The following is a 24706-nucleotide window of genomic DNA, read 5'->3' on the forward strand; positions in this document are numbered from 1 at the left end:
GTTAATTTGGTCTTATGAAATGATGAATACATGAAGTGTTTACAGAGGACAAACATTAGGCACATATGCAATAGCCTAACAATAGAGGTGACTGGTCCCACATACAACACTTTGATCAATGTATCGACTTATACATTTTAAATTTTCACATTGCACTCAGTGCTATGATATCTATAACTCAGGCTATTGGGGTGAACTAGGACTATGGAGAAACATAAAGCTGCAATGGTAACATTGTTCTCTTTTCACTCCATTCACACTACTCTAAAATCATGTCACTGGATATAGCAGGAAGGCAATCACCTCTCATTGTGTACAGATACATACAGAGAATATTATAGAGGTGTCTACGAGACATAGAGCTGAGCTGCTGTAGCTAAGCTGCAATTATTTATATACCACCTCACATAGAAGACAGACAACCACCTAACATAGTGGACAGACACCCACCTCACATAGAGGACAGACACCCACCTCACATAGAGGATGCACACCCACCTCACATAGAAGACAGACAACCACCTCACATAGTGGACAGACACACACCTAACATAGTGGACAGACACCCACCTCACATAGAGGACAGACACCCACCTCACATAGAGGATACACACCCACCTCACATAGAGGACAGACACCCACCTCACATAGAGGATACACACCCACCTCACATAGAGGACAGACACCCACCTCACATAGAGGACAGACACCCACCTCACATAGAAGACAGACACCCACCTCACATAGAAGACAGACACCCACCTCACATAGAGGATAGACACCCACCTCAAATAGAAGACAGACACCCACCTCACATAGAAGAGAGACACCCACCTCACATAGAAGACGGACACCAACCTTACATAAAAGACGGACACCCACCTCACATAGAAGACAGACACCCACCTCACATAGAAGACAGACACCCACCTCACATAGAGGACAGACACCCAGCTCACATAGAAGACAGACACCCACCTCACATAGAAGACAGACACCCACCTCACATAGAAGACAGACACCCACCTCACATAGAGGATAGACACCCACCTCAAATAGAAGACAGACACCCACCTCACATAGAAGAGAGACACCCACCTCACATAGAAGACGGACACCCACCTCACATAGAAGACAGACACCCACCTCACATAGAAGACAGACACCCACCTCACATAGAGGACAGACACCCAGCTCACATAGAAGACAGACACCCACCTCACATAGAAGACAGACACCCACCTCACATAGAGGATAGACACCCACCTCAAATAGAAGACAGACACCCACCTCACATAGAAGAGAGACACCCACCTCACATAGAAGACGGACACCCACCTCACATAGAAGACAGACACCCACCTCACATAGAAGACAGACACCCACCTCACATAGAGGACAGACACCCAGCTCACATAGAAGACAGACACCCACCTCACATAGAAGACAGACACCCACCTCACATAGAAGACGGACACCCACCTCACATAGAAGACAGACACCCACCTCACATAGAGGACAGACACCCACCTCACATAGAGGACAGACACCCACCTCACATAGAGGACAGACACCCACCTCACATAGAGGATACACACCCACCTCACATAGAGGATAGATACCTACATTACATAGGGATTACTATTTCTCAGGTTCCTCATGTATTCTTCCTCCCCTCCTCACTCATCCAGGTACACATGTCCCTCCCGTCCATTAACCTACCAGACCCGTATATACTGATGGATCCAATTATCATTCCTGGGGGGCGGGGGGTCTTATTGCCAATGCAAAATAACACAATCCTAGTGGTTTGCTTTATTTGGTTTGCAGGTGTGTGGTCTTTCACCCAGGCAGAGGAGTTTTAGGACGGGCTGCTGCCATTTCCCCATGACTTTGCTAAAAGTGGCTGTGTGGGTGCTGTTATGACTGGATGAGGAGGAAACATAGTAGGAGGAGCCAGTAGTGAGCCAGAGCATTTCCTGCGTAGGGACCAGCCACCATTATATTAACCCAGCGTGCAGGTAAGGATATTTAACGCCCCTACCTGCCCTTACTGGTCCGCTAGTCAGTTGTGAGGTGCACCTTGGGAGTAGTAGCATTACATAGTGCAAATCTGATTTTATCTACAACAGGGTTGGAACCGCTTGCCGGAAAAAAATAGTGGCAGCTGGGAATTTGATACTGTGGGACAGTCGCTGTCGTCAGAGGTTTAATGCTTTCCATCTTCACCAGCCTTTCAACGGCAGTTTGCAAATGCTCCTATAGAGGACCAGAGTCTGTACTTGTGATGGGCCAAGCTTCCGCTTTCTCTACATAATTTGGGGATGGTGAGCTGAATGGATGGTGTGGATTGGCTTGGTGATGGTGGTGTTGCTGCTGTTGGTGGGAGTGGCATCACATCCTCCATCTTGTGGTTTGGAAAGCAGTGGAAAACGTTGGGACAACTGAAGCAGCAGGGGGAGTGTTAGATGTTTCCTGGATTTTTTGGCATCTCAGACACTGAAGCTCATGTTTACTCTGCAGGTGCCCGGATTGTTGAGGCTTTGGCCACGCATTATGGATGGGTGACACAGCCTGCAAATGAAACACACTCTGTCTTCTGAATTCTTTGAGACAAGATGGCATGCTGCAGAGTCCCTGTGGGATGACCTTTTTTTCCTGGGTACCTGGGTGTGCTAGGCAGTAGCAGGCGATGACATGATTACAGGCTGATTACGCCTTAGCCCCGTTTTGCTTCTTCTACCAGTTGCCTGGGGCATCATTACTAACACATCTTATGTCTCCCACCCATGTCTCCCACCCATGTCGGGTCTAGAACTTCATCATCACCCCTAGCTTCATCTACCACTTAGCCCTCACCGCTGCCTTTCTTCTACGCCTGCACATCATAGAAAGTGACAGCAGTTGTGTTTCATCATCATCATAGGTCTCTTCCTCCTCCCACACTTTAATCCTCCAATAATAGTTCTTGGGAATCTTTGAACTCTATCTCTACTACTAGGGCAGGGGCAGGTGGATGGGCCACAGAATACCAGGCAGGAGAGTCATCATACAGTATGACTGGCTGCTTCATGACTTGTGGATGAAATAACTTTGTTATTTTGAAGGGGGATGAGATGGAGGACTCTGCACTTCCAACTGAAGATGAACATGGTGAAGATATTCCCATGGAAGTTGAGACAATGTTGGGCATGTAATTGACCAATGCCTCAACTTCATGTGGCATATTGGGGCCTACACACTGTGCACCCTGGCACCTGCTTTCACTCGAGGAATTTTCTCAAATTGCCTCATGGGTGGTGAACCCCTGGACTGACATTGTTTTTACCCATGTAGTGTATATACATGTCTCCTAAAATGTATGATACAGTCACAGATAAATATGCTTAGCACATAATAAGTTCCCACACACTCACTTACTTTAATGAGGTTTTCACTCTTTTGGTGTAAGTGTATTTTACTTCTCCTTTTTCAAATCTAAATTATTATGCCCCCCCCTACAAGTTTTAAGTCCTTTTATTTAATTTTTTTTTCTGAAAAAGAGGCAACATGATATAATATTCATTACCATTTCCTTCCATTAAAACGATTTACAAGTACATAGATTAATACATTAATACATTACATAGAAAAAAAATTGATTTTATATTAAAAAATACTATACAAAATCTATTACAATTTCTTACACATAGAAAAATCTAGAGGTTTTATATCAATTTACAGGCGGTTCCCGACTTAAAGATACCTAACTTATAGATGACTCCTAGATGACCCTAGATGACCCTGGCACTGCTCTCCTTATTCCATATTCCTTGTCCAAAAACAACCCAGCACTGCTCTCTCACTTCCAAACCCTGAGTGAGATTACTCGTGACCAGGACATCATACATCCACCTCCAGAGAGTGGAGTTTGTGAAGCAAAGTGGAAGACAAACAAGCCAGCATCCAGTAGGGTGGCCTCATCGTCCATCACAGAACGCCATCAGTTGAACCAACATGGATGGAGGGAGAAGCCGCTACACAGAGATTGCCAAATCAGTACCTGCCCCCAATGGGGCTCACTATCTCCAATCATGTTTTCAGTCCTAGTTCAAGTTCTAGAATCAAGCCTACAAAACTGTAAAATGATTGAGTCCCTCAAGTTGGCTCTCTGTATTTTTTTTTCTTATTTTTTTCTTTTTTACAAAAAAGGACTAAACAGCCCCCAACTTGGTGGGTAGCTTTTATGGCCATGCCCCCCTCCCCCACGCCAAGGGGTGTTATTATATTCTCCTACTGACAAGAGAAGCATAGCAAATCAAAAAATATATGTACCAAAAATGCACCGAGGTTTTGTACTCAAATTCATCAAAATCATACAAATGCCAGAGAATCAACACTTAGCTGCTATAGACGCCTTAAAAGGTCAACCGGAAGTGTATTTGTTTTAAATCTTGTCAACCCGAGTGAAAGCCTTAAATCTTGTCAACCCGAGCGAAAGCCTTAAAATCAAAGTCCACAAGAAAATGGTGCAAATACATTTTACTAATTTTACTGCATTTGCAATTTTTTTTTCGCATTTCTCAGTGAAATTTATTATGCAGAAAACAAGCCCTCATACAGCTCTGTTCATGGAAAAAGTTTTTGAAGGTGGGGAGTGAGAAATGGAAACACAAAAACAAAAAAAAAGGGCCTGGTCGTTAAGGGGTTTAGAGAGTGGTAGAACAGTTGGGGACAGCACAATTATAGGATCCCATTCATATGACCCTCCCAAAAAAAGAAGGAAAAAGAAACCGAGTACTGGGGGTGTGGAACCTTTATACAGATTTTAAGTATCTATATTTTAACTTCTGAATGAAGCCATTCACCAGGGTTGGATCAGACTCATCTTATCGAAAGGACCCAGAATAATCGATTATGGTGGCTAGAAAGAATTGTATCCATACGTAGCTTCTATCCCTTAAAAATAAAATAAAACAACATACATTAAAATGTAAATTTCAGACCCTTAAAGTGCACAGAATATCTTACAATGCGAGATTATATAAGTGATGTCAGTAGTTTGCATAAATTCCTTCTTCGACATCTTCCTCTTTCTTCCCATCTTCTTTTTCTCCTTCTGCATTGATGTAAATATCTTTCTCATCGTCTTTCTGCAAAATATAAAAGTAGGAATTGAGTGAAAATTAACCTAAAAGATTCAAAAACATCCACACTGGTTTGAAATAGGATGTGTCCGATTGGCCCATTGGAGTTCCGGCCCCATTTATAGGTGACTTAGGAATTGATCATTTGTAGAAGGATCTGTTTCTCATGAGAAGGTGGTGTAAGGGGGGAGCGAAAGTCACAATTTTTGGCCATGATATAGGAATTGCAACTTTAGCAAGATTTGTATCTTACGGTACCTTTCAAAACCTGAAATCCGCCAAAGCTTATTACAGCACCCAATACAAATGTCTTACTCTTAGGTGGGCATTTACCTATCCCCACCAGTTTTGTACATCCCAGGCCCACCTTAGTTACTATAGTCTTGGCCAGAAAAAAAGAAATTTCTTCCAGGTCAGATACAGGTTCCACGTGGCGGAGATGCCTTCTTAATCTACTATGAGGCCTGAACCTGTTAGTAGATCTGGCAAGTCATGCACTGGTAGGTGGGATTTTAAGGCCTGTATTTAAAATGCCAGTCTTAACAATTTCCCCCATAATGTTCTGTGTTGACCCTTTAATTTGAATCTATCCCCTTTCCCACCTACTCTCAACATTGTTAGACCAGCGCTTGTTTCAACCTTGGTTAGTATCTCATGACACTTCTCAATGACTCCAGGGGATTTGCAGTGGTGTCTTTTGGACCTCAACTGACCACCAAATGCAATGGTATCATTTTATTAAGAAACAGACTTGTAAACCTCAAACTATCAAAGTAGTTCAGATGCCACAAAAGGGTTAAACATTTGATTGATGGGATAGTGTCCCTAGGAGTGATCCAAAACCCGAATAGGTTAGGTCATACAAAACACAAACTGCTACACAGACGTGGACACTCCAAGCAAAAAAGAAAGTTAAGGAACATTAGGTCTACAGATATATCCTTGTGCTCCAGATCAGCGTCAGACACAACTGTTATATCTATATCACTAGAAGACCCAAATCTTTGTACCTCACATGAAAGATTGTTATAAATATTCTCTCTGTCTCTACTCGCAGGACTCCTCATCACCTGCTCCTGGCCACCAACATAATTAATGTATTCTGTGTTCTTCATTGTGTACATTTTTTGGGTCGATGTTTCATTTTTTTGGTTTCTAGAAAGAATATGAGATCAGTAAATGTATATCAGGAAACCACAATATCCCAGGAATAGTGTTACAGTGCCGAATTAATAATACCCCATAAACTGTAGCCACAATGTATAGAGAACCTACATGATGTGCTAATCTAATTATACTGTAGATATAACAAAATAAAAAACAATGATTTTTAGTTTTACAGAATTCACCTGCATCTTATATACAGTCTCTGCCCTCATCACACCAGGGCGATACTTATCATTTTAAATATTTGCACCTTACATAAGTATATTATTTTTTTACAAACAAACAGACTGATGTCCATATTGTGTTCCTCACCATTTATTTCCAGAGTTATGGAATTTTCTGTTCTGAAGCCGCTTGTTAAAAATCTTTCTCAGCCACATTGAAGTTGTTACAGACTAACCTCATCCTGGATCTGTCCTGAAGCCAGACTTAGGCCCCAAACTGTTCCAATTATGTTGTGTGTTTTTTTGTAATTTTAGCATTTTAGCAGTAAAACCAGTGAGATTCCTACTAGTAAATCCATTGAACACTGCATAGGGTGCAAAAAGGATCATTATTGTGACTAGCCTGGCATATTTCATCAGATGGAGGAACATAAAGAATATCATAAATAATATGAACCAGCAGTGAAATCATTATATGAAGTAAATTGTTTGTAACTTCTCTGCTGTTTAGAAAGTGTCCAAAGTGAAGAAGGGGGGAGGTGGTTGCCGAGAAGGGTACGACACAACGAGATGTGCATTGAGAGACAAAGAAAGTTGTGCTAAATTACAGACTGGCAACGAGGGACCTGTAGGTAACAAGTTGTTGAGAAGAACCTAATATATGTCTGCACCGTATAGACATGTACTGATTATACCTGCACATCATATACATATGTAACATATGAATGAGATGATTAAGAACCTTGTACATAGTATTTACTTTACTTTATAAGCTTTCACCTGAAAAACGTTATCTTCAATTTACATACCTCCGCCTGATTACAAGTAATGCACCAGCAACACAGATTATAAGGAAGATGAGAATCCCTCCACCGATCAGGAGAGGCCGCGTCCAATCCACTATATAATGAAAAAAATCACAAAACTTGTTTTCTATATAAAAATACACTCAAGAGAAGTAACAGGAGACAAGTTGTTAGATTAAGCCTGCCATATACTTTATGCTGCCCCCTGGCAGTAATGTATCTGGTACCGTACTCATGGACTTATTTGCACCACCTGTTGGTCAAAGCAGGAATTTAGTGGCTTTGAATTTGGAAACTATTAAGCAGGATTATTTTTTTTCATATTATACAATTAGTGTATGAAGTAGATTGGGATTTATAATATGAGAATGTCTAACTGTACTGAGAAGAATAGGAAGAGCTCAGACAGGAGGGTGATGTAGCTGTAATCTGAGAGAGACTAGGTCTAAAGTCTTATACACTCACCGGCCACTTTATTAGGTACACCTGTCCAACTGCTCGTTAACACTTAATTTCTAATCAGCCAATCCCATGGCGGCAACTCAGTGCATTTAGGCATGTAGACATGGTCAAGACAATCTCCTGCAGTTCAAACCGAGCATCAGTATGGGGAAGAAAGGTGATTTGAGTGCCTTTGAACGTGGCATGGTTGTTGGTGCCAGAAGGGCTGGTCTGAGTATTTCAGAAACTGCTGATCTACTGGGATTTTCACACACAACCATCTCTAGGGTTTACAGAGAATGGTCCGAAAAAGAAAAAACATCCAGTGAGCGGCAGTTCTGTGGGCCTTGTTGATGCCAGAGGTCAGAGGAGAATGGGCAGACTGGTTCGAACTGATAGAAAGGCAACAGTGACTCAAATCGCCACCCGTTTCAACCAAAGTAGGCAGAAGAGCATCTCTGAATGCACAGTACGTCGAACTTTGAGGCAGATGGGCTACAGCAGCAGAAGACCACACCAGGTGCCACTCCTTTCAGCTAAGAACAGGAAACTGAGGCTACAATTTTCACAAGCTCATCGTAATTGGACAGTAGACGATTGGAAAAACGTTGCCTGGTCTGAGGAGTCTCGATTTCTGCTGCGACATTCGGATGGTAGGGTCAGAATTTGGCGTCAACAACATGAAAGCATGGATCCATCCTGCCTTGTATCAACGGTTCAGGCTGGTGGTGGTGGTGTCATGGTGTGGGGAATATTTTCTTGGCACTCTTTGGGCCCCTCGTTGCAACGCCACAGCCTACCTGAGTATTGTTGCTGACCATGTCCATCCCTTTATGAGCACAATGTACCCTGTAACATCTGATGGCTACTTTCAGCAGGATAATGTGCCATGTCATAAAGCTGGAATCATCTCAGACTGGTTTCTTGAACATGACAATGAGTTCACTGTACTCAAATGGCCTCCACAGTCACCAGATCTCAATCCAATAGAGCATCTTTGGGATGTGGTGGAACGGGAGATTCGCATCATGGATGTACAGCCGACAAATCTGCGGCAACTGTGTGATGCCATTATGTCAATATGGACCAAAATCTCTGAGGAATGCTTCCAGCACCTTGTTGAATCTATGCCACGAAGAATTGAGGCAGTTTTGAAGGCAAAAGAGGGTCCAACCCGTTACTAGCATGGTGTACCTAATAAAGTGGCGGGTGAGTGTATGATATAGTATATATTATGAGAATGTCACGGGGAGCGATGATCCTCAGAAAGATGGCGGCGGCGATCAGCCTGAAAACCTTTGGACACATCCACATAATATCAGTAATACCATAAATACACATTGACCCCCCCCCCACCACCATCAATTATTCATTATCTATCATTGATACAGTTATGTAGGGGAAATATGCAAATATGTTTTCCAAATGGAAACCATATCATCCTTGTAAGGCAGCTCCCTTAACACCAAGTATGACCTACAAGAAGTCTAATTACAAGATGTGGGATTAAGCCAAACCAGTATATCAGAAGGAACAGATTCCCAACTGTAGACAGTGCTGTTTCGACCTGGTTGGGTCTCCTCAGTACAGCGTAGCATTTTTCCATTTCACACCTTGGAAAATGTATTTGTATATTTCCCAGAATCCCCTACTGGAGCATCAATGGCTTTAAGTCTCCGCACGCCTGTAAGGTGGCCTTAATTAGCAAATCCTACATAAGGAGGACTCTTACTCCCTGACCCTACAGATGTGTATTATATGGGTCTGAGAGCAAAGCTACCAATTATTGATAACGGATCACATCTCTCATTGAATAGCACAACGTTGTTACTGTATGTCTTACTACACGTCTATATTACCATAGATTGGAATCTTCTGGGACACTAAACCTTCCGTATTCCTGGCCGTGCACCACAGATCTGCAGGTGACATCACTGTACTTTCCAGCCTGGACACTGTGTTATAGCCATGGGAAGATGACTTTATAGAGAACCCAGACGTCTCGGTGACATTGATACCGGTGCTGCTCCAGGTGATACTCGCTGGAGGATTGGCCATTGCCAAACACTCACAGTATATTGCACTCAGGTTCTTTCTGCATTGAGATTCCTGGAGGATTTGTGGCTTTTCTAAAATTGTAGAACAATGAAGGTTAACAGTAAACAAAAAAAGAAACAAAAAATTATGAATTACAGGCAAAATATGTTGTCTTCGACCGGCCACATTTCTACTGCCTCTCGGCTGCATTGAGAATTGACCATCTATTTTTACCTTAGAAAACTCATGTACAACTACAATTAAAGCTCAGGTAAAAGTTGAGAAAACTTCTAGGATCCACAAGAATTACAAGTCATGTATATTTAACTATAGTTCCTAGAGACAGAATCTAAGTTGATCCTTTGGTCTTCATTAGAGATGAGCGAGCACTAAAATGCTCGGGTGCTCGTTATTCAAGACAAACTTTTCCAGATGCTCAAGTGCTCGTCTCGAATAACGAGCCCCATTGAAGTCAATGGGAGACCCGAGCATTTTTTTGCTAAAACAGAACAGTAAAAGAACAGATGTTTCCTGATGTTTCCAGACGTTCCAGATGTTTCCTGATGTTTTGCTTGTAAGAACACATTGAAATAACACTATTCTTCACTTTCCAGGTGTGCGAGCGTGTCTCCCGCTAAGTTCGGAGATGTTCGGAACATCTGGAATGTGAAGAATATTGTTCTTTCAATGTGTTCTGCACTTAAATGCTCCTGTATTCACTGTTTTTAATGTTTTAATTCTATTCTTCACTTTGCAGATGCGCGCGCGTATCTCGGAATGTTTGTCGATTTCTACTATTTAGTTCCAGTATGAAAGGACCTTTTTACTTACTGTAGACATGGAGAGGAAGGGTTCTCTGAGTCATCTTCCCCTTGGAGTGTGACATCTCACATGTGATGGTTGTGTTGTCATCATCTAGCATTGGGGTAAATGTTATAGTAGATGCATTCTTCCTCCAGGTACCAGGGATATTACTTTTCCTCCATTGGAAAGTTAAGGATGTAGCAGGACAGTTCCCAGGAGGAGAGCAGGTCACTGTCTTCTCCACACCATCCATCAGTGTATCAAGATGCAAGATGACTGGCTTGTGTGACAGATCTAATCAGGGAAAGCTAAGTAAGTTGACACAATTTACGAAGTTCTAAGTCGTAAAGATGGGGAGAAGAGACAGAGGCTTGAGGGACACAAAAATAAAGTTTGTTGGAGGATGCATTTGTGTGCTAGTATAAAAAAGCTATAAAAGAACACAGAGGAAAGCTCAAAGAGAAACCAAGTGGTAGCTGTATGGAGGTAGCTGGATGGTGTGAGTCAATGTTAAAGTGGAGGTTACCCCAAATGCTATCTTGCCTAGACCATGAGTATTTATGAAAATTTAACACAATCAGTCACACTAACCAGTTACAACATCTTGGTTGTAAGGTCACTCACACTTACCAGTCATGGTGATGGTGGTTTTCACTTCCTTGTAAGTGTAACTCATTTTGCTGTTTCTTCTGTCTACAAATCTAAAGTAATAACCTCCCTCATCTTCTCTCTTGGCATCAGATATGGTCAGGGTGCAGTCTCCGATATCTGGATTTCCAATCAGTTTGAAGTTAGATTTTTGCTCAGCAATAGATTTGTCATTACTGGCTACAATATCATATGGCTCGGATAATGTGCTTGTCCAGATTCCCGTAGAATTAGTGAATGTGTTGCTGTAGTTGGCTGTGAAGGTACAAGGAATGGAGACACAGAGACCCTCCTGGACACTGACACTAGGAAACACAATAATAGAATATCCTGGTACCTGACATGTGACACCTGTGGAAGGATAAAAAATGGAGTTATTACATATTATATATTATTTCTTTTTGAAATAACTCACAAATATATTGCTTAAGGATTCTAATTCATCTAGACCATCATCATGTGAACGACTCTCCAAGAAAGTGCGGTAACCAAGAGCAGAAGAGGAACAAACTACCGGAAATCAAATACCAGTCCATGTGATCCAGAGTCTAAGGGGACCCATCGGTCTTCCCCATTGCTTCTTGTAAGAAGGATTGGGCCCTGTGACATAAAAGCGCAGACGGTGTTAGAGTATGAGTGTTCTTTCAGGAGACATCAACTATTGTACAAGGGAGGGAGGAAGCAAATGCAACTTGATACTTGTTAGACAAACCAAGGTCAAACCATACTAGAAAGAGAAAATACAAACAAGCAGGAAAAAGCAAGTCCACGAACACACGGAAGAGAGAGAGTAAAATCCAAGCAGAAAGAGTAATAAGTAAACCTTAAAGAAAATCTACCACCAGGATCAATGACTGTAAACCAAGCACACTTGGTTGTGTGCATTGATCCTGGTGGCAGCCTTCCTTTAAGCAATAGATTATGAAAATAGCACACATAAGCCAAGTACCCCTATGTGTGACCCATCATGATCTTTGTCATATTCCTCCAATCAGGGATAGATTGTGATCTTTCTCCAGTGGTTGGACAGGAAGCCCCTAGATCTCTCTACCCATTGCAGGAAAAGATAGGTCCACCAGCCCAAGAGGTTCTTTTTTATTTGGATTTCCTCTCTGGCCAAGAGAAGAGGGCACTGAAGAGAAGAGATGGTCCATGAACTTATGATGTGTAATGTATTGTATAAGTAGGGATGGACTTACTCATTACACAAAGGTACAGAACCCAGGTTATAAGGGGTATTACCGACCCACACTGCTTTGGTATGCAAGCTCAACCCCCCCCCCCCAAAAAAAAAAAACATTAAAATTACATTGGGTTCACATCAAAGGGGCAACAAGACAAAACTTTGCTTGGGGTCCCCAAAATGGCACTTCCAAACCTTTGTAAAAGAGTAGATTTCTTAACTAGACAGGAAGTTGACAATATTTAAGTAAAGTGAAGTATCCTGTAGCCTGAAATATAAGAGAGAGTTAGGAGATCCATTGGGATATTTAGGATAATAAATGTTATGCATCCCACTTACCTCTCCACAGCTGGAATACGGCTATGATTGTCAGGATTATCCGTGCACCACAGAAGCTTCTACACATCATCCTTCCCCAGATCTTATCCATAATCTGCAGAACTTGACTGAGTCTGTACGTTGCAGGTACAAAAATTGTATTGCGTGAACATTGGAACTTTGTAGAAGTTACACGTTGTACCCCCATTTCCTGTGACTTTAGAGATAATGACATGTGGCACAATGACAAGAATCACACATGTGGTTATTTTGGTTTCAGGAAATTGTATATTTTATTTAATTAGTTCAAAAAGAGTTTTGGCTTAACTTTAGACTTGATGGACCCTAAATGAGGGACACTATGCTTGGAATAAACTCATAGGGGCTCATCTACTAAGGGCCCGCGGAGCGCATTTCCGTCTGGTTACCCTAACGAATTCTGTTTTGCAACGCATCCCGCCGGGGATTGTGTTGCATGAGATCGGATTTTGGTGCATCGGCACCGGCTTGCACACAACACAAATCGGGGGGCGGGCGGTCGGACAACCCAATGGATTCGGACTACACATGGGATTTAACATTTAGAATTGTGTCGCAAGACACGCACTTACAAGCACCGGGAAGAAGCAGATGAACTCCGGCGGACCCCGGCCCAGAAGTGACACATGCAGGAACTCGGGTGGACAATCTTGGTGAATCGCGCTGGACTTCATCCTTGTCAGACCGTCAGAATCAGGGATTGTGACAGAACCAGGTAAGTAAATTTGCCCCATAATGTCAATTGCAGGCAAAACCCATTAAAATATCTAGAAATAAGAGTAAAAGATAGATGAGGATAATAAGGCATATGGCAGCTATGTGAAATTGCCTTGATAACATTGCTTACACCTCCTGTGATCTGCAGAAGGCGGCACCACCAGTCCCTCTCACCTATTCCATACCAGTGAGTGTTCTTTCCGTTTCTCTCCTATATTGAGTTATATAGGACTTCCAGACATAAGCTTGTATCAAGTCAGATCAAAACCTGATTGTTCTGGTCCTATGCAACAGGTGATGATGTCTGGTGGGTGTCGTTCTGTAGATTGTGTGTATTTAGGGGGCAGGGTTCGGCTCCACGTTAAAGTGGACCCCTCGGCGACACAGCGTCAGTAGGCCCTTTTTTCTAAATTCAGAAACTAAAACAGTCTCCTGTTCCCTAAAATATTCCCTAATTTATCATACCAAACAGCCCCTCATGGTTATTTCAATATAAGCCCCCCTAATAACCCATGGATTCATTAGATACAGCCCACCTCACCTCCATGGATCCCTTATGTACAGCCTTATGAGGGTCCCCCAGCAGCTCGCGGCCGAAGCACTTGCCCAGGTACACCCAGTGCTCGAGAACTATGGACCAAAGGCAACCCCACCCACCCCTCTCACCTATCTATCCTCCATCTTCTGGATAAGGAGTAATTATTATGTAACTGGAAAGACTTTCCCTTGGCTATTCCCCCTGCACCTGCAATTTCTCACTCCTCATTTTATAACATCTTTTTGATTCTTCCATTTGCACATCTATATAAGAGCTTATTATCCGCAGGGCAAATTTTACATTACAGGGGCAACATTTAATATTCTGTTCCTTGTGCTGAGAAAAATGGAAACAATGTAAATGCCATGGAAATGGAAAGAAACGCTGTTGCAGTATTTTCTGATTAGCTCTGGTTTTACATATTTTTAAATGCCTCTAGGGAGCTTGCTAGTGGCATTTAAGGCGCAGATCCAGCAATGATCACAGGAGGGGGGTGGCTTCTGAGCTGAACCGGGATCCAAATTTCTGATGAAAGTGACAGGGAGTAAAGGTAGATTTAAATCTAATTCATTCAGAAAGAGTTTCTCTGGAAATTCTATATTATTAGTTATGTTGTGTCATGCTACACAATGGGGCTCATTTACTAAGGGTCCATCGGGCGGATTTTCATCAGGTTTCCCGACGATTTCCATTTTGCACCAAATTGCCCCGGGATTTTGGCGCACTCGATCGGATTTTGGCGCATCGGCGCCGGTTTGCATGCAACAGAAATCGGGGGGCGGTTGTCCGACGGATTCGGTAAGCGCGCAGGATTTAACATTTTGAATGTGTCGCAAGACACGCACTTGCAGGCACCGGGAAGAAGAAGGTGAACTCCGGTGGACGTCGACGCAGAAGAGACGGATGCAGGAACTCGGGCGCACGACCTTAGTGAATCGCGGCAGACCCGAATCCTCATCGGACAATGCACCGCGACAAGACCAGGTAAGTAAATCTGCCCCAATGAGTGAAAAATATTCCATATCGAGAACTTATCGGGCTCTGCTGGAATTGTACAGATGATAAGGGATGTGAATGGAAAAAGGAGAGTTGAATAAAAGACTTGAACTTGGAATATTATTTAGAGAACCTGTCATCAGGACCCTTTGTCTGGCTGCCACATGTCCTCATAGAAACTGGCTTTTTTCTACAAAGAGAAAAGTTAGATGAAAGTTTACCTTTTTCTCTGCAGAGCAGTGTCCAGTGAAGAGTGGTCCCAACCAGCCCCAGGAAAACCGGGGCTGGGGACAAGATTAGTGTCATGTTTTCAATGTCAGACAACACACTAAATTGGAAATAATTAGAGATGAGCGAGACCGAAAATGCTCGGGTGCTCGTTACTCGAATCAAACTTTTTTTTTCACTGAAAGAACACATTGAAAGAACACAGTGAAGAACACATTGCAGATGTTTGCAGATGTTTTCACTGAAAGAACACATTGAAAGAACACAGTGAAGAACACATTGCAGATGTTTCCATACATCTGCTAACTTATCCGAGGACACGCGTGCCGAACGGTGTTCTTCACAATAGTATGTGAAGAGCAATATGGGTGAAGAGCACATTGCAGATGTTTCCATACATCTGCAATGTGTTCTTCACACATATTGGGGGTCATTTACTAAGGGCCCGATTCGCGTTTTCCCGACATGTTACCCAAATATTTCCGATTTGCGCCGATTTTCCCTGAATTGCCCCGGGATTTAGGCGCACGTGATCGGATTTTGGTGCATCGGCGCCGGCATGCAAGCAAAGGAAATCGGGGGGCGTGGCCGAACGAAAACCCGACGGATTCGGAAAAACCGCCGCATTTAAAACAAAAAATGTGTCGCAAAAATTGCACTTACCTTCACTAGGTATTGGCCGGTGAATTTCAGGGCATCCCAGCGCGCCTCCGGGGAACTTCAGCACAGCAGCGCCACCTGGTGGATGGCGGAGGAACTACCTTAGTGAATCCGGCCGGACCCGAATCCACCGCAGAGAATGCACCGCTGGATCGCGAATGGACCGGGTAAGTAAATCTGCCCCATTGTTCTTCACATACTATTGTGAAGAACACCGTTCGGCACGTGTGTTTTTGGATAAGTTAGCAGATGTTCGGAACATCTGCAATGTGTTCTTCACTGTGTTCTTCACTTAAATGATCCTGTGTTCACTGTTTTCATTGAATGCTTCACTGTTCTTCACTGTGTTTCCTTAAAGAGGACCATTCACCCCCTCACACATGTGAATATTATCATACCTTGCTGTAGGGGCTGCTACACAGATTCAGGCGCACTTGGAATTTTCCTTCTAGCCCCCGGTTGCGGAGATATAATTCCCAGATTCTGACTATTGTTATCTGTGTTTGGACAGAGAGGAGGAGCTGAGGCTGGAGCTGGGGGCGTGTGTTATGCTAATCTTCTCTCATACTGTCCAATCAGTGGCAGGCAATGTCGGAGAAACTATTATGAATATTGAGCTGTGATTTTTTTCTATGTTCATCTAATGGTTGTGTTCACAAACATTCCGCTAATAATACTGTTGACATTATGTTTACGATGTTTCGGCAGTTTAGCTTGTGGTTGCATTTACGCAGCGTTTGCGCCAGTAATGATTACGCGATGTTTGCACCAGTAACGATTATGCGGCATTTGCGCCAGTTACATTTATGCAACGCTTGCGTCAGTTACGATTGCGCAACATTTGCGCCAGATACGATTACGTGGCTTTTGCGCCAGTTGCGATTATGCGCCGTTTGCGCCAGTTGCGTTTGACACTGAATCTTTTTTTCAAGTAGAGATCACAAGTCTGGAAACTCAATGTATGGCCTGTTTATATGTATGGACGGGGAATCATTTTTGTTTACCGGTAACAGGGAATAGTCATCCTGTTACTGTAAGTCATATATACCCTGCAATACATCTAATGCAATATATGTAGCAGTGTAGATATACGTCCCGTACGGTCGTGTGAATGGGGCCTTAATGTATATATAATACAAATTATAAACTGCAGAGGCGGGACTAGACTGCAGGGGCGGGGCTACATGCACAGAGCAGAGAGAGACAGAAACTCAGCAGCACGGCGTTACACAGGAATCCAAGATGGCGGCCCGACCCATGTCCAGGGGCAACTGAAATTGTGTACAACAGGAATGATATTGACAGGTTTGAATTTTTTTTTAACAGCAAATTAGAGAATGTGTCACCCCCTCATCCTCATAGACTGTAAGCTCTTGTGTCACCCGCTCATCCTCAAAGACTGTAAGCTCTTGTGTCACCCCCTCATCCTCATAGACTGTAAGCTCTTGTGTCACCCCCTCATCCTCATAGACTGTAAGCTCTTGTGTCACCCGCTCATCCTCATAGACTGTAAGCTCTTGTGTCACCCCCTCATCCTCATAGTCTGTAAGCTCTTGTGTCACCCGCTTATCCTCAAAGACTGTAAGCTCTTGTGTCACCCCCTCATCCTCATAGACTGTAAGCTCTTGTGTCACCCCCTCATCCTCATAGACTGTAAGCTCTTGTGTCACCCGTTCATCCTCATATACTGTAAGCTCTTGTGTCTCCCCCTCATCCTCATAGACTGTAAGCTCTTGTGTCACCCGCTCATCCTCAAAGACTGTAAGCTCTTGTGTCACCTCCTCATCCTCATAGACTGTAAGCTCTTGTGTCACCCGCTCATCCTCATAGACTGTAAGCTCTTGTGTCACCCGCTCATCCTCATAGACTGCAAGCTCTTGTGTCACCCCCTCATCCTCATAGACTGTAAGCTCTTGTGTCCCCTGCTCATCCTCATAGACTGTAAGCTCTTGTGTCACCCGCTCATCCTCATAGACTGTAAGCTCTTGTGTCACCCCCTCATCCTCATAGAATGACAGCTATTGTGTCACCCCCTTCATCCTCATGGACTGTAAGCTCTGTGTCATCCCTCATCCTCATAGAATGTAAGCTCTTTTTTCACCCCCTCATGCTCATAGACTGTAAGCTCTTGTGTCACCCTTCATCCTCATAGACTGTAAGCTCTTGTGTCACCCCCTCATCCTCATAGACTGTAAGCTCTTGTGTCTCCCCCTCATCCTCATAGACTATAAGCTCTTGTGTCACCCCTCATCCTCATAGACTGTAAGCTCTTGTGTCCCCCCTCATCCTCATAGACTGTAAGCTCTTGTGTCACCCCCTCATCCTCATAGACTGTAAGTTCTTGTGTCACCCCCTCATCCTCATACACTGTAAGCTCTTGTGTCCCCCCTCATCCTCATAGACTGTAAGCTCTTGTGTCCTCTCCTCATCCTCATAGACTGTAAGCTCTTGTGTCACCCCCTCATCCTCATAGACTGTAAGCTCTTGTGTCCCCCCTTATCCTCATAGACTGTAAGCACTTGTGTCCTCTCCTCATCCTCATAGACTGTAAGCTCTTGTGTCACCCCCTTATCCTCATAGACAGTAAGATCTTGTATCACCCCCTCATCCTCATAGACTGTAAGCTCTTGTGTCACCGTCTCATCCTCAAAGACTGTAAGCTCTTGTGTCACCCCCTCATCCTCATAGACTGTAAGCTCTTGTGTCACCGTCTCATCCTCAAAGACTGTAAGCTCTTGTGTCACCCCCTCATCCTCATAGACTGTAAGCTCTTGTGTCCCCCATCATCCTCATAGACTGTAAGCACTTGTGTCACCTCCTCATCCTCATAGACTGTAAGCTCTTGTATCACCCCCTCATCCTCATAGACTGTAAGCTCTTGTGTCACCCCCTCATCCTCATAGACTGTAAGCTCTTGTGTCCCCCCTCATCCTCATAGACTGTAAGCACTTGTGTCCTCTCCTCATCCTCATAGACTGTAAGCTCTTGTGTCACCCCCTCATCCTCATAGACTGTAAGCTCTTGTGTCACCCCCTCATCCTCATAGACTGTAAGTTCTTGTGTCACCCCCTCATCCTCATACACTGTAAGCTCTTGTGTCCCCCCTCATCCTCATAGACTGTAAGCTCTTGTGTCCTCTCCTCATCCTCATAGACTGTAAGCTTTTGTGTCACCCCCTCATCCTCATAGACTGTAAGCTCTTGTGTCCCCCCTTATCCTCATAGACTGTAAGCACTTGTGTCCTCTCCTCATCCTCATAGACTGTAAGCTCTTGTGTCACCCCCTTATCCTCATAGACAGTAAGATCTTGTATCACCCCCTCATCCTCATAGACTGTAAGCTCTTGTGTCACCGTCTCATCCTCAAAGACTGTAAGCTCTTGTGTCACCCCCTCATCCTCATAGACTGTAAGCTCTTGTGTCCCCCCTCATCCTCATAGACTGTAAGCACTTGTGTCACCTCCTCATCCTCATAGACTGTAAGCTCTTGTATCACCCCCTCATCCTCATAGACTGTAAGCTCTTGTGTCACCCCCTCATCCTCATAGACTGTAAGCTCTTGTGTCCCCCCTCATCCTCATAGACTGTAAGCACTTGTGTCCTCTCCTCATCCTCATAGACTGTAAGCTCTTGTGTCACCCCCTCATCCTCATAGACTGTAAGCTCTTGTGTCACCCCCTCATCCTCATAGACTGTAAGCTCTTGTGTCACCCCCTCATCCTCATAGACTGTAAGCTCTTGTGTCACCCCCTCATCCTCATAGACTGTAAGCTCTTGTGTCACCTCCTCATCCTCATAGACTGTAAGCTCTTGTGTCACCCCCCTCATCCTCATAGACTGTAAGCTCTTGTGTCACCTCCTCATCCTCATAGACTGTAAGCTCTTGTGTCACCCCCTCATCCTCATAGACTGTAAGCTCTTGTATCACCCCCTCATCCTCATAGACTGTAAGCTCATGTGTCACCCCCTCATCCTCATAGACTGTAAGCTCTTGTATCACCCCCTCATTCTCATAGACTGTAAGCTCTTGTGTTGCAAAAAAGGGGTTGTCCTGTTTCTTCCGGACAAGTTTGCAGGCTAAGACTAGGCGTCCTATTGCACATTTTAAATAAATAAATAAATATTTTAAAAATATGTTTAACCCCTTAGCTCTCTGCATTCAATATATAGGACGCTGAGCGCAGTGACTTAGCGCTCAGCATCTGTTATTTCGGACGCACAGCTGATGCCGGTTCTGCTCGAAATTTGAGCCAAACCGGCATCAGGATACATGGGGCGCCGGCTGAAACTAATAGCCAACACCTGACTGTGTTTGGTTTTTAAGTTAAATATGTAAAATTTTATTCAAAACTTTATTTATCCTTAAAATAGTCAATTCTGAAAATACGAAAAACTGATATTCGATTTGTAGCCGCGTGACATTAAAATAAACTATCCAAACATTTCAAAAAACGATGAAAATGTAAAGTAGACAAATGGGAAATGTTATTCAGCAATTTATTTAGGTGATAAATCTATTTGCCTCAAAGCGCAACAGGGCAGATTTACTTACCAGGTCCCTTCGCGATCCCGCGGTGCATTGTCCGATGAGGATTCGGGTCCAGTGCGATTCACTAACATCGTGGGTACGAGTTCCTGCAGGTGTCGCTGCTCCGCCGAGGTCCGCCAGAGTTCATCATCTTCTTCCTGGTGCATGTAAGTGCTGATCTTGTGACACAAATCTTTTTTAAAATTCCGTGGTTTGTCCGAATCCATCAGGTTGTCAAACAGCCACACCCCCCGAAATCTGATCGCGTGGTCCAAAATCCCAGGGCAATTTGGTGCAAACCGGAAAAATTTGGGAAGCCCGACGAAAGTGCGGCGTTCGGACCCTTAGTAAATGAGCCCCAATGATTTTGAATTTCGAAAATGGCAAATTTTTGCAAAAAATTCTTTTTTTTTTTGGTAAATAAATGTAAAACTTATTAGCCAACATTTATCACTAAAATGAAGTACAACATGTGAGGGAAAAAATCTCAGAATCACTTTGATAAGTAACAGTGTTCAAAAGTTATAAATAGAGATGAGCGAGTATACTCGTCCATGCTTGATGCTCGTGCGAGTATTAAGGTACTCGAAACGGCTCGTTGCTTGGACGAGTATTTCCCCTGCTCGAGATCGAGCATTTAATTAAAAAAAACACAGTGAAGAACAGTGAAGAATAGAATAAAAACAGTGAACACAGTGACCACAGGATCATTTAAGTGAAGAACACAGTGAAGAATAGATTACAGATGTTCGGCACATCTGCTTACTTGTCGGAAGATAAGCGCGGAACGGTGCGAACAAAATAGTATGTGAAGAACAATATATATGTGTGAAGAACACATTGAAGAACACGGTGAGCAGGACATAGACTTCAGGGAACAGGACAGAGACTTCAGGGAACAGGACAGAGACATCGGGGAACAGGACAGAGACATCGGGGAGCAGGACAGAGACATTGGGGAGCATGACAGAGACATCGGGGAGCAGGACAGAGACATTGGGGAGCATGACAGAGACATCGGGGAGCAGGACAGAGACATCGGGGAGCAGGACAGAGACATCGGGGAGCAGCACAGAGACATCGGGGAGCAGCACATAGAAATCGTGGAGCAGGACAGAGACATCGGGGAACAGGACAGAGACATCGGGAAACAGGACAGAGACATTGGGGGACAGCACAGAGACATCGTGGAGAAGCACAGAGACATTGGGGAGCAGCAGAGAGACGTAAGGGAGGACAGAGACATCGGGGAACAGGACAGAGACATCGGGGAACAGGACAGAGACATTGGGGGACAGCACAGAGACATCGTGGAGAAGCACAGAGACATTGGGGAGCAGCACAGAGACGTAAGGGAGGACAGAGACATCGGGAAACAGAACATAGACATCGGGAAGGAAGACAGATAAATCAGGGAACAGGACAGAGACATTGGGGAGTAGCACAGAGAGATCGGGGAACAGGACAGAGACATAGGGAAGGGCAGAGAAATCGGGAAGGGCAGAGAGATCGGGGAGACTTCAGTGGAAGAAGAGGAGCGGATCCCGGGACAGCGTATCTCCCGACAAGTAAGCAGATGTGCCGAACATCTGTAATCTATTCTGCACTGTGTTCTTCACTGTGTTTTTCACTTAAATGATCCTGTGGTCACTGTTTTTATTCTATTCTTCACTGTTCTTCACATCTGATAACTTGTCGGGAGATAATATACGCGCGGAACAGTGAAGAATAGATTGCAGATGTTTGCATACATCTGATCACTTATGAGAAGACATTCTTTTTCAGTTAAATAACACATTTTATTCCCGAACCATGGTCCCTTTGAAAAATGCTCCAGTCTCCCATTGACTTCAATGGGGCTCGTTATTCGAGACGAGCACTCGAGCATCGGGAAAAGTTCATCTCGAATAACGAGCACCCGAGCATTTTAGTGCTCGCTCATCTCTAATTAGAAGATTAAAATTGTTGTTATTTCAGCTTTTTTTTTTAGAAAAAGTGATTGATATAAAAAAATAACAAATCAAAGACTATAGGGGTTCAGTGAAAGATCTTACAAGTATCATAGAGAACCCATCACCAGTGACACTGATGTAAGAATAGAAAACATTTTAGCTTTATAACTTCTTATAACTAAAGAAAGTTAAAACAAAAATCTTGAGGCCTAAAACCTGAACATTCCGTGTAATTACTGACTCCAAATTCTCATTTGAGCAAAATCATTCGAAATGGAAACAAATCTCACGACATTCTGGAATCTATAACAGAATAACTTCAGGATACAAATCAGAGACCTCTAATAATGAACATATTTCTGTGTATGTGAGATTGTTCAGGGTTAAATTGGTTCAAATAAGTTTTTATTTTTTTATTCTTTCGTTCCATTAAACGACTGAATGAGATTTATTTGATTTGTTTTATCCTCTTATTTATTTCTAACAATTATAGTTTCATTGGGATAAAGTTCTTAAAATCATTAGAAGAGGAATCATTCTGTCACAAGAAAATACATCGATGTTTATTCCTATTTAAATACACACAGACAGACGGGGCAGCACAGTGGCTCAGGGGTTAGCATTACAGCCTTGCAGCGCTGGGGTCAGTGGTTAGCATTACAGTCTTGCAGCCCTGGGGTCAGGGGTTAGCCCTACAGCCTTGCAGCCCTGGGGTCCTGCGTTCAAGTCCCAGGGTCAACATCTGCAAAGAGTTTGTATGTTCAGTGTTTGCGTGGGTTTCCTCCGGGTCCTCCGGTTTCCACCCACACTCCAAAAACATACTGGTAGGTGATTATATTGTGAGCCCCATTGGGGACTGGGACTGATGTGACAAGCTCTGTGCAGCGCTGTATAATCTGTGTGCGCTATATAAATAGAGGGTTATTATTATTCATATTTTAATCAGTTTTCGGTGCCAGCTTACTAAGATTGTCTTGGTGTCGCTTTTTTCAGATTTTTTCTTTGGATATATCCGTTTGGTGCCATCTAGTTGTAAATTTTTGAACTCCAGCGCAGGGAGGGTCTGCAGTCCCCTATTATGCCTACTTAGAAATGAGCAAGTTCTCCTTCAGGTCCGCTCTGTGATATTCAGGTTTAGAGCCCCTCCCCCTACATCTGGTATTACCATTAGGATATATTGTGCATATTAATATCATTTTGTGTATCACTTTCTCATCATGTGATTTTCCATTTATATTCTTGTGCATTAAGAGAATTTTGTTGCATGATGTTATTTATGCTGCATTTTTGTGCATTATCTTGCCCCATGCATTTTTCGGATTATCGTGAGTTTGGCGCGTAAGAGAATTGTGATCAGGTTTTTATTTCTGCTGCATATACCAGATGTAATGTATATAATGTATTCACAGTGTAAGATGTCATCATGTTCTTACCTTGTCGCATGTTGATTTGTCTTTTTGTATTTTTTACAATATTTGCATGTAATGAATAAACGTTTATATTGACCGGAACCTTTTGGTTTGTCGTGTTCATAAGCCCCTCCTTTGGTTTGGAGGAACGCCCAGACCCGAAGTCATTAATTCCTTGTATATATACACATATCGGTAGCACTAAAAGAGTAGCTACGACAAGGGAATGGGATTTTTTATTTTGCCCAAAATGCGCCAGCTGCTTAGTGTGGAGTCATGTCGGAGTATTTTAATATGTTCCAATAAAGAATGTTTTAATTTTTAACAGAGTTGGGACCTAAAATACTTTCAAGTTGCCTACATAGTTTTGGTTGCGGTCCTGATTCGGTGCGGTTTTGGCTGCGGTCCAGATTCCGTGCGTTTTTTTCTGCTGTCCGGTCTCGAGCCTCGGTCAAATCAATGGGATCCTACGATATAGAATTGTTACCGTTATGTCATGTTGACAACATGCGCACTCTACGGCTGTGGTTGTCGTGCATGCGCGGTGTTGACGCAGATCCATGTTTCTGTAAATTAAAGGGGTTCTCATGTAATCTCAATAAGACTTCAGGGCGCAAAGGTGACCATAAAAGACGAGTAATTAAAGTAATTATTGCTCTGGACAACAGTAAGGTCAGTGATTGACCAAAGAAAGTCCCTTGATCCCCAGCGCTTAGGGCAGACCGGATGTGCTGAAGACGACACAGGGACTGAGAACCAGAAAAGGGCAAGTAAACTTTATTTTTGTTATCCCTTCCCAGACTCTTATCTTACAGCTCAGGGGTTATTAGAGGCAAATTCCTTTACATTTCTCTTTACCAGACTCCTCCCCTCGTGGCTTCCATCCTCTGGTCCTTAGATGCCAGAAATACATTATTCCACCAATACAGTATTGTATGACAGTTAT

The 24706-nt window shown here is 43.4% G+C and overlaps 1 protein-coding gene across 1 annotated transcript; it reads right to left on the reverse strand.

Annotated features, from left to right (window-relative positions):
- Positions 1 to 5033: 5033 nt before the first annotated feature.
- Positions 5034 to 12785, reverse strand: LOC140065845 (sialic acid-binding Ig-like lectin 14). The gene is made up of 8 exons (XM_072113401.1): positions 12716 to 12785; positions 11906 to 11920; positions 11722 to 11793; positions 11176 to 11544; positions 10573 to 10839; positions 9564 to 9833; positions 7491 to 7516; positions 5034 to 5132 (listed from the first exon to the last, which is right to left on the reverse strand). The coding sequence occupies exons 1-8, from the start codon at positions 12783 to 12785 to the stop codon at positions 5034 to 5036; spliced, it is 1188 nt and encodes a 395-aa protein (XP_071969502.1).
- Positions 12786 to 24706: the final 11921 nt, after the last annotated feature.

The sequence above is a fragment of the Engystomops pustulosus genome, chromosome 6 (genome assembly GCF_040894005.1).
Source record: "Engystomops pustulosus chromosome 6, aEngPut4.maternal, whole genome shotgun sequence".
NCBI classification, from domain to species: domain Eukaryota; kingdom Metazoa; phylum Chordata; class Amphibia; order Anura; family Leptodactylidae; genus Engystomops; species Engystomops pustulosus.